We start from the raw sequence: 11,497 nt of genomic DNA, 5'->3' as shown, positions 1-11,497 counted from the left end.
GGGCGCCTTGGGTGCGGAACTTCCCGCGTACGCCGCGGTACGGGCGCCCCCACGGGTCTCGATTGAGACCCGCCAGAAGCTCCTCCCTGGCCTTCTCCTTGGCCTTGCTTATCGCCAGCTGCAGATCTTTTTTCAGCTGGCGATAAGCGTCCAACATCTGTCCCTCCAGGTCCGTGTCGAGGCCGTTGCGCCTTCGACAGCGGACGTAGGCCCTCCGCGCCCGGCAGCACGTCGCCCGAAGGTCGGCGATTTCGGGCGACCACCAATAGACGTGCCGGCGCGGAACCCTGCGCCGGGTCCGAGGCATGGCCGCATCGCAGACCTCCTTGAGCGAACTGCGCATGCGGCCCGCCAGCTCCTCTGCGCTGGCGCCCTCCGTCCTCCCCGCGGAACCCCACCGCTGCACGATGGCGGCCTCCTTGACCAGCTCTCGATCGACCTGGCCGAGAGACCACCTCGGCAGCGTGGTCGGCACCCTCTGGGGTTCCGCCGGCCTGCGAGAGGTGGAGATCTCGAATCGGATGTACCGGTGATCCGATAGAGTCTCCACCTCCTCCTCCACTCTCCAGTCGACCACTCTGCGTGCTACGACAGGGGTGGCGAACGAAACGTCCACCACGGAACCCCCCTGATGTCGCACGCAGGTGTGAACCTGCCCCCTGTTGAGAAGGGACAGGTCGGAGAGCAGGGCCCACACCTGGACGGCCCTCCCTCGCGGATTCGTGGCGGGGTTGCCCCAGGCACGCGACTTCGCGTTTAAGTCGCCGAGAACCAGTATCGGTTTCGGCGACTGCCTGGCCAACGCAGCTCTGACTAAGCCGAGATAAGTCTCGAACTCAGCCAGGCTGCGGTTAGGGGAGAAGTACGTACCGATGACGACGTACTCCCCCCACCCCACCACTACGTAGCCCGAGCCCCTCTCGATGAGTGAGAGGGGGGGCCCCGTTCCGCTCCTCGTGAGGACCGCCACGGTGCCGTCCGAGTCCCCCAGCCAGTGAGGTAGGGGAGGGACGTAGTAGGGCTCGCAGGCCACCGCCAGGTCTATCTGCCACTCCGCCATGGACTGCAGCAGCAGGTCCTGCGCTCCGGCGCAGTGGTTTACGTTCGTTTGGAGGAAGCTCAGTTGTCCGTGCATTTTTTGGTTCGTTGAGCTTCCTCCGAGGCCTGACGGCTACATTCGCTTGGGGCGGTCCTGGTTCCTTGGACCGCCTTGCCTTTCGTGTGGGGAGGGTTGCAGTCCCTTCCGCCCATCGAGTGCCCTGAGGGCCTCCCAGCCTCTGCACAGACTGCGCAGTGGGCTGTTGCAGAGCACGACGGTGCCAGGTGTCCCGCACCTCCGCACCTGTAGCACAGCGAGCTCCTGTCAACTTTTGACGGGCAGAGGGCTCTCGTGTGCCCGAGGCCAAAGCACCGGAAACAGCGAAGAGGTTGCTGCTCCAGTACCCTGACCCTAGCAGAGCTCCATCCCACTAGAAACCTGCCGCTGTTGGCCAGGGTCTTAGCCGCCGCCGTTGGGCACCTCACTGTAGCCATGCCCACTCCCGCAGGACCTGTGCCGACAGCCCCGACCCGGACAGAGTCAACGGGGCAATTGCCAACTCTGGCGATGGCTGCGGCCAACTTGGTCTTTGTGACGGAGTCGTCCAGCCCCGTGATCCTCAATTCGGTCATCCTCACGGGTAGGACGACGTTGGCGACCAGTCGCCCAGCCTGCTCCTGACTCTGCGACTTGGGCAACTCTAGGACCCTAGCACCGGTGGCAGCGCGGCGGATCTTGATGCCCTCCCCTATGCCCAGCTGCGCCAGATCGACGCTCTGCTCGGCCTTCTCTAGCACCTGGGCGTACGTCACTCCCTTCTCTTCTGCCTCAGGCTGCAGAGAGATGATGACGGCAGCGGTGCGGGGCATGGATATTTTGCCCTTTTTTGATGTTACCGCCGGGGTGGTTGTGAGCTTGCTTGCCACTGGTGGGGAAGGTTTCTTATCCTTTTTCCCTTTCCGGACAACAGTGGCCCAACTTTCCTCCTGCCCCGCACCAGTCTGAGCTGAAGGGACGGGCGTCCTAGCTGCCGGTGGGACCGTTGCAGCCGGAGTTGTCCTATTGTTTTTGGACTGCTTCTGCTTTTTGGGAGCAGAAGCCGTGGGTGGCGTCGAAGGCCTCGGTGCGTCCAGCTCTACGGTTGTAGCTGGTGGACTGCTTAATCTCGGGGGAGGGAGTCTGGCGTCCAGCATCGCACCGATCGAGATCGTGATGAACTCTCTCAGTTCATCAATCATAGCAACGGTGGATGGAGTGGCCGCAGAAGGCCCACTCGAAGCCGTCATGGTCGCCCTCATGTCGGCGAACTCCCTCCTGTGGGCCTTCAGGTCCTCTTTGAGGTTTTCGACCTCCCGGCGCAGGCGGCTATTGTCCGCCTGCAGACGCCGTGTCTCTTCCGCCTCAGTGCGAGAAGAGAGGACCTCGACTATAGCCTGTAGGGCGGCAGCCGATTCCTTCAGGCTTTTAATGTAGCCGCCCTTGAGGTTGCCCGATTTTTTGGCAACCGTGAGGATAGCGGCTACGTTGCGCTCCGCCTCCGCGTGGAGTTCCTCCGCTCCGAGCGTCGCCGGGTCCGCCATGTTTTTTGTTACCGACGTTGACGGCACTACTGCGTCCTTCTCTTCGGTTGTTACCTTTTTAAAGGCACGGCTACGGAGCGCCCTCTCGAAGGCAACTTCCCGTTCCTCCTCTTCTTTTTCCTTTAATTCGGCCCTAGCCCGGGTGAGGCCGTTACCGTTATTTTTGCCGCGGCGGTTGGCAGCGGGTCTCGCCGTCTTTACTCCCTCGTTTCCGGAGTCGGAGTCGTCCGTCTCCAGCGGTCGAAGTTTTTCGACAGAGGCCTCCGAAGCGGTCTCCATCTCCGAATCCATCTGGATATAACTAATCTGGTCACAGACTAGATTATCCCGCACGACAGGTACGGTCCATAGGTGCAGTTAATGCTGTTACGTCATTTTTGTGTAAGGATCATCAGCCGGAGAAGAAAATGACCTTATTAAAAGTTAAAAATTAGCCTAATGTGTAACCGAAACGAGATGTTAATTTGGAAGAAATGGAACAAAATTCAGATGTCCTTTACAAGGTCATCTGAGTCGATATACCAAATGACAGACGGGAGGGTGGGGGGGCTTTTTTTCCGATTTCCCGAGTGGAAATCGAGAAAACGAGTGCGGGGCGATGATCTGGGGGTGGATCCGAGTAGGATTCACGAAAAATTGCGGTCAAAATTGAACAAAAATTTTATATGAAAAAAGATTAATATTACGTAACGGATAGGACTTAGCGAAATTAAATAGAAAAATTAAAATGTCAAAAAATATGAAAAAATATGAAATAAACGATGAAATTAATTAAAATAAACAAAAGTAAAGCGAAAATGTGCAGTGAGAAAATGCGATATCTCTAATATTTTAGAAGATAGCAAGCCTGTAAGGAGACCGTGTTACGATCGCTTAGGTAACCTCGGTTTTGAGAGTGAGTGACTTTTCCGATTTCCCGAGTGGAAATCGAGAAAACGAGTGCGGGGCGATGATCTGGGGGTGGATCCGAGTAGGATTCACGAAAAATTGCGGTCAAAATTGAACAAAAATTTTATATGAAAAAAGATTAATATTACGTAACGGATAGGACTTAGCGAAATTAAATAGAAAAATTAAAATGTCAAAAAATATGAAAAAATATGAAATAAACGATGAAATTAATTAAAATAAACAAAAGTAAAGCGAAAATGTGCAGTGAGAAAATGCGATATCTCTAATATTTTAGAAGATAGCAAGCCTGTAAGGAGACCGTGTTACGATCGCTTAGGTAACCTCGGTTTTGAGAGTGAGTGACTTTTCCGATTTCCCGAGTGGAAATCGAGAAAACGAGTGCGGGGCGATGATCTGGGGGTGGATCCGAGTAGGATTCACGAAAAATTGCGGTCAAAATTGAACAAAAATTTTATATGAAAAAAGATTAATATTACGTAACGGATAGGACTTAGCGAAATTAAATAGAAAAATTAAAATGTCAAAAAATATGAAAAAATATGAAATAAACGATGAAATTAATTAAAATAAACAAAAGTAAAGCGAAAATGTGCAGTGAGAAAATGCGATATCTCTAATATTTTAGAAGATAGCAAGCCTGTAAGGAGACCGTGTTACGATCGCTTAGGTAACCTCGGTTTTGAGAGTGAGTGACTTTTCCGATTTCCCGAGTGGAAATCGAGAAAACGAGTGCGGGGCGATGATCTGGGGGTGGATCCGAGTAGGATTCACGAAAAATTGCGGTCAAAATTGAACAAAAATTTTATATGAAAAAAGATTAATATTACGTAACGGATAGGACTTAGCGAAATTAAATAGAAAAATTAAAATGTCAAAAAATATGAAAAAATATGAAATAAACGATGAAATTAATTAAAATAAACAAAAGTAAAGCGAAAATGTGCAGTGAGAAAATGCGATATCTCTAATATTTTAGGAATTAGCAAGCCTGTCAAACTTTCGACGCCTATTTCAACCCTTAGGGGTAGAATTTCATGGCTCTAACTTTAATAGTTTACGATCGGCGATGATGAATCAGTCCGTCAGGACAGATTTCTAATTTTTTTTTACTTTTCCAAAGATAAAAAGCATTTCTTAATATACTTATTGTAATTATTTTGTACCGTAGAATCTAATCAAGGGTAAGAAATCTTGATTGCGCTACGTAAAATTTTGATCATTTGCATTAGTGTTTGTTTAAATCCATGTTTAAATTAAAAATTTATATGAAATAAGGTCCACATCTTTGGCTAAGAAGAGAGTGAGTGAGTGAGTGAGTAAGACTTAGGACATTTCGGATTTGTTTATATATTTCTAGTAATTGATGTATTGTAATGAAAATATCGTGAATTATTGTGTATTGTCCCAAAGCAGTGTAATGGATTCGTTAAGCTTAAAAAAACGTCTTACTCAACAAAATGATTAATGCTCTTTTTAGCCAAAAGCCCGTCAAAGTTATCAAAAGACGGCTTCATTATATATTTTTTTGGTTAAAGTTATTTTATCTTCTTTGATAGTAAATTAGAATGCCTAATTTTATTATTAATTTTATGCAAATTTTTTACATATTTAATCTTATATAGGAAAGTATACTAGCTTTTTGTTTGGCTTCCATGCGACCATGGATTATTTATCCGATTGAATTGAAACTTTGTACAGTTGCGTAAAAGTTCCTGGTATAGATGATCGACGTATATGCCAGAAGTAGGTCAGTCCAGAATAATAGCTGGTATGCAAGTTCTATAGGATAATTTTATTTACAAATAAATATATATATTTTTTTTATGGCATTGGTTGGCGGACGAGCATATGGGCCACCTGATGGTAAGTGGTCACCACCGCCCATAGACAAAGGCGCTGTGAGAAATATTAACCATTCTTTACATCACCTATGCGCCACCAACCTTGGGAACTAAGATGTTATGTCCCTTGTGCCTGTGATTACACTGGCTCACTCACCCTTCTAACCGGAACACAAAAATACAGAGTACTGTTATTTGGCGGTAGAATATCTGATGAGTGAGTGGTACCTACCCAGACGGGCCTGCACAAATCCCTACCACCAAGTAGTTAGTGTTTCGATTTGGTACTTCTGTGAGTTATGTCATCCGCTCTTTTTTATGTCATAGGTCGTAAAGAGCAGGAGGCTCACCTGATGGCAATTAACTACTACCGCCCATGGCCCATATCTGCTAACACCAATAGCTTGCAGATTCTACTTTAAGAAATAAGTAGTTTCATTTTTTAAGGTTTTGAAGTCGCATCGGTTCTGTTCTGTTGTTTTTGGATTCCGGACATCAACATGGTGTAGTTGGCAGACAATGGAAGGTGAATTTCTGCGGCTAAAATTAATCCAAGCCAATTCCTCGGATCATTACCCGTGACAAACGCGGTGACACCGAGTGATCCAAATCTTGGCGCAAAATTAAAAAAAAAAGACATTTTTGTCAATTCACATATTTTATCTTAATAACAATATTCAATGATAATTCATAAAACGGCGCAGGAAAACTGAAATACGTGTACTTTAGTATAGTTTAGTATTTCATCAACATACTATATTTTTTATACGATTTACTCGTATGTAGTATACATAGTTAATATGTCTATGACAATATACAATGATCATAGTTCATTGCTGGGTTTTTAAACATCTATATAATTATACGATTAATGATATGTTTATTTCCTCTTGGATCTAATAGCGTTTTGTTTCTGTGAATTAAAAAAAAATATTAATTTATATTTTTCAATAAGTTTATTTATTTACTGAAAGTGCACGTAAGTAAAAATAAATAAATTATTGTTATTAATAAATTTATGGAGTTTATTTTACATACCCAAATATAATATTATAATAATATTTTTAAATGTTAATTATATTTGAATGCGACGAAACCACTATCGAAAAGCGTTTGTTCATGTAATGGCTTTCTTTATATAAATACATATATACACTAATAATAACTGTCACATGGCAAAATTACCTCGCCGACGTTAACGTGCTTTTCGGTTCAATTTTAGTTTTTTATAATTTTTGCAAGATTCTCTATTGAATGAAGAGAGATTAATACCAATATATTTCGAATTCAAATTCAATTATTTATATTCAACGATTTCTTATTGTAAAAGTTCAACCTCCAGTTCGGAAAGAAATACCTCAGACCTGAGAAGAACCGGCGAAAGAAACTCAGTGGGATTGTTTGGTAGATAAAACAATAAACAAGAACTAGCTTCCGTGTATTCTTTGTTTTCATGTTTTCTTTTCCATTCATAATTATTATTATTATCTAAGAAGTGCCTCAATATGTTTTCTATATTATAATTTTTGCATTCCAATGAATACAAAATATGAATATGGCCTTTGTGGTAAGCGAAAATGTATGACGGGGAAGTTTTGAATAAAAGCAGTTATGTATAGTAATATTATAAATGCGAAAGTTACTCTGTCGGTTTGTCTGTTGCCATTTCACGGCCAAACCACTGAAAAAATTTGATATAAACTATGTCTAACTTCTGACAACTAATCTCTAAAACGTGAGCGAAACCGAACGACATCTAGTTTATATGTTACTGTAAAAGCTCGAACTACGGCAAATCTTAAGATTTTCCAGTAAAACCTAAGATTTACCGATTATGAATGGTAAATGTTCATAAAACTTTGGGATTCGAACTTTTACCATCATTCACTTAGTAAATCTTGGGATTTACATGTTAGGTTAGGTTAGGTTGGAATGGTAAGGGGTACATGTCAGTCGCCTCCTCGTGGCGTACCCTGGGCAACGGGGCCGGCTTGAGTTTGCTCGTCGGCCACGGCTAAGACTGACGCGGAGGGATGCCGCGGGGTCGCTCCTGGTACTTCTCCGACCAGCGGAGTGGACTGTGTGAGCGGCCTCGTTGGCAAGAAGGGGGGGGCTCGTTATGAGCGTCGGAGGTGTGGTAGTGCACCGGTGGTCAGCGGCGGAGCCAGTCATCCTATCCGCCGCAGGGCGTCAGCCCTTGGCGCCCGGCCTCCAGTGGCGGACTCGGGGGAGTCCGTTACGTTAACGGGACGGAGGCAGCGGAGGAAGGCGCGCCTTCGGGCGCGCATTCATGTATTTGGCCGCCTTACGGTGGCCGCCGCAGGCGGGGCCGCGGTGGTAAGCCATTGCGTTCCCGTAGCCCCACCATTATGCGGCGCGGTGGAAACCCGAGGAGGTTTTAGTGGGTAGGACAGGGCATTGAGCGTGCCCTGGCACGGGGCACTAGGCCTCGGTTGAGTCCCACATACTCGTCCCGGTCCCCCGACCGGGCGGCATGCGTAAATGCATTTCCTCCTCGTAAAACAAAAAAAAAAAAAAAAAAAGGTTGGAATGGTAAAAGTCCGAAAAAGTCGTCCCTTTATAATAAATACTTACATTTACCAACTCATGTCGGTAAATCTTAGGTTTTACTGGAAAATCTTAAGATTTACCTTAGTTCGAGCTTTTACAGTAACATATATATAGTAACAATAACTTTATGACCGACGTATCGACGTACAGTTATCAATTAATTAAACTAATAAAATCCAACACGAGAGGTACTCACTTTTATTATCATTTAATCTGTGTAAGTGTTTAACAACACTTACTTAAAGATAAAATCTTGTGTTTGTTACTATTCATTCAAATAATTTCGCCGGCATTAATCAGATATTCTCGAAATCCCAAGAGACGTTATTGATAAGAGGTGATTTTCACGTTTACAATTAATGTTCACGGATCTCCTGCGAGGGTTCTGTTGATTGTTATTTAAAGCTATAGCACTTTAAAGTAAGTAAATATATTGTTTAATTTAGAAAATGAATCATAATTAACAATGAAAGCAAAATATTAAATGTAAAATAACCATAGCTTATGAATTCTACACAAAATCATTGCCATAAAATTAAGTAGTTATTAATTTCCACCAGTTAAATTACATAATTAAATACAATGTTAAATATTTATGTCGGAGACGCAGGATGCGGAACAATTGGGTTCCGGGATTGATCCGACATTTGGAAGACTATGTGGGCGTGAAATGGATATATTCACAAAATAAAACGTATTTAATATCGTCTAATCATTGTATTAATTCATTCAATAATCGTACATCACAAAAATATCAAGAGATTAGAATAATTCATCTCGATTAAGAGCAAATGGGTTTGCAAGCAACCATCGCATTCGAGGCGCTTGTCCAAACATAACGACTCACGTTGCCATGACACTTACAACTCCATTCGGGGTGACCCGCTCTTAAAAGTAAATCAGCCATAAAACATTGCCAAGTACTCGATTCATTAATTATCCAAATCAACAATCAAAGTAACCGCGCCCCGTTATATATTTATTTAATTTTTCATTGTAGGTCAATCACCTGAAAACTGCTGAACGTATCGGATTGAGACTATGAGCAAATTTGCGTATATTGAAAGCTTGTTGTAGGCAAATTTTTTTTAATTCGACCTTTTTATGGAATGCCCAATGAAGCGGGCCATATGGCTTGTATTAAAATTGACACAATAGCAAAACGTCTTTATAATTTTGGTTATAATATTTTTAACTTATTTAAATAAGTAGTATTTACGTTAAGGCTTTAATTATACATAAAAAAAATAGAAATAGTTCCTGCGCAAACGGTGGTCACCGTTGCATGGAATGGTCGCAAGAATTATATAATCTTGTAAAGGGGAGGTTGGGGAGGGATGGGCACTTTTTCACAATTTAATACATAAAAAATTAGATTTTATAGACAATCAACATTTATTGCTAATTCTTATTGCACCACACATTTGGCTACATATCTAAGAAATAACTTTCTTAAAATATAATCAGTGTCAACATTATGAGTTAATTTCAGAAATTAAGTCAAAAGAGCCTATTGTCCCCTATGGCAGGGGCAGGGAGGCTTGGGCATGGCCTATAAAACACTTAGATGTTTTAAAGATGCGATTTTTTTCTTGATCCATTTATCAGGAATATTAGTTTTCTTGATTTACGTCGTTGTATCTTTGTCAATCCATAATTATGTTTAGAACAAACTATTATGTAATTTGACAATTTTTGTTCTTCTTCGTCGGTGAAAATTTGTGAGGTTATAAATCTCTGTGAAGAATCCTTTACAGATTCTTGTTTCAGGTACAGTTGCAAACTTGATAGAGGGATTTGATATTTTTCAGATGTTGTTTTTATTTTTGGTAACTCTTCTACAGCTCGTAATATCAAATCTTTAATTTTTTATCTTTATATTTGCAATTTACATAGTTTAATTAAAGCAGGTACTTGGAGTTTTAAAAAGATCCTCGTATACTTAACATATAGGCAGCATTGGGCATACCCAAACCACCCTAACATCAGAATGCCCATTGGAGCAAACTGAGTATATTTTCAACATAAGTTACCGGTATTTTTTTTATTTAGCTATTGAAGCGTGAATTTCAGTTTAATTTATAATTTAGTAAATATACAATAGATATACAATAAAATATAGACATACCTTTCATTAGTTTTCTCTTTATTACGATACGAAACCACATCAAAATATTCACAATTACGAGCGCTTAACCTTCAAACGTGTCTGTGTTTAACAACTGACCGAAATGACACATATTAAAAGATGAACAGTGATGGCAGTCGGTAAAGTAAACTACCAAATTAGGAAAAAATTAAAATCTGTGACCAGATAAGAATAAAAGGGACGTGCCCATGTCTCCCGACTGCCCGTCCCTCCCCTACTTTCCCTACATGTAAATAATGTTGATGAACATGAGGCACTTGTTAGATTTATTTATAGTGACTTAACACATTACGTTACAATATTTAAAGTAAAATTTATATTTCCTTATTACTTTATAATATTTTAAGGCTATAAGACAATAAAAGATTGTATGAAACACAAATACCCGAAGGAAGTCTAGCTCTGAGATGTTTTGTTATGTAGACGTACAATATATGTATGCACCATTTTAATTTTAAATTCAGAATAATATATTTCATGGTATGACCAGCTGAACCTGCTTTAACCGCTCGAAATGTATAAAACTACCAACAGCACACAAACTTATCACCAACATTCTATCCGCTCGATGGATCAATTAAAAAAGTAGCTCCAGACCAAATTTAATCCAAATCGGTTCAGGGGTTCAAGCGTGAAGAGGTACCAGACAGAGTTACTTTCGAATTTATAATATACACAGCAAAATCCTTTGATATATAAAGACTATTTTTATATCAACATCATAGGTAAACGACGAAATTCACAATTCACATCGTATGTTCCTATGAGTATCCTAAAAAAAATAGCTATATTTTTATTCCTTCGAACTTTATTTTTAAACTGTAACGAAATTGATTTTCTGTTAACCAATAAGTTAACGTACCAGCAAAAATTTTGAGTCAATCACATTTTTTAACAGTTTCACATTTTTCAACATTTTTCTATATATAGCATAGGATAGCATTTTAAAAAACCTATAATCGTGTTAAAATCGTAATATCCAAAAACTTCACATCCCCGGTGACGTCTAAACCGCGTCAAAGCCTTTGAAAGTTTCAAACACCAATCCAAAATCAAACTGCATGCAAAGAGCCAATTTGCTTATAAACCGTTTTACATTTCTAACTAACACAATATTGATGAATAAAACTAAAACATTAATAAGACGAGGGAGAAGAGTTTTGTTTTCCATTATATGCAGTTCCATATTACGTAATGAGTATGACGTCGACGGCGACCAATCTCATGGGAGACCAGCCAACCACGCAGGACATATTATAGAGCACTAGTGTGTGTGTGCCAACACAGGTGGACTCTCTATTCTGTCATTCTTATAACCCGACGACAGGGCAAATCCGACACGACCGGAAATAATTAATGCAGCACAGGATTACACACTCACTTTCTTCTTCCAGACTTCAGGCTT

General features: G+C 42.1%; 1 protein-coding gene across 1 annotated transcript; it reads right to left on the bottom strand.

Moving 5' to 3' along the window:
* Positions 1 to 1,119: 1,119 nt before the first annotated feature.
* Positions 1,120 to 2,910, bottom strand: LOC135193426 (uncharacterized). The gene has a single exon (XM_064215843.1). The coding sequence runs from the start codon at positions 2,908 to 2,910 to the stop codon at positions 1,120 to 1,122; it is 1,791 nt and encodes a 596-aa protein (XP_064071913.1).
* Between the last annotated feature and the right edge of the window lie 8,587 nt (positions 2,911 to 11,497).

The sequence above is a fragment of the Vanessa tameamea genome, chromosome 9 (assembly GCF_037043105.1).
Source record: "Vanessa tameamea isolate UH-Manoa-2023 chromosome 9, ilVanTame1 primary haplotype, whole genome shotgun sequence".
NCBI lineage: Eukaryota > Metazoa > Arthropoda > Insecta > Lepidoptera > Nymphalidae > Vanessa > Vanessa tameamea.
This window is presented reverse-complemented; position numbering and strand designations above follow the sequence as displayed.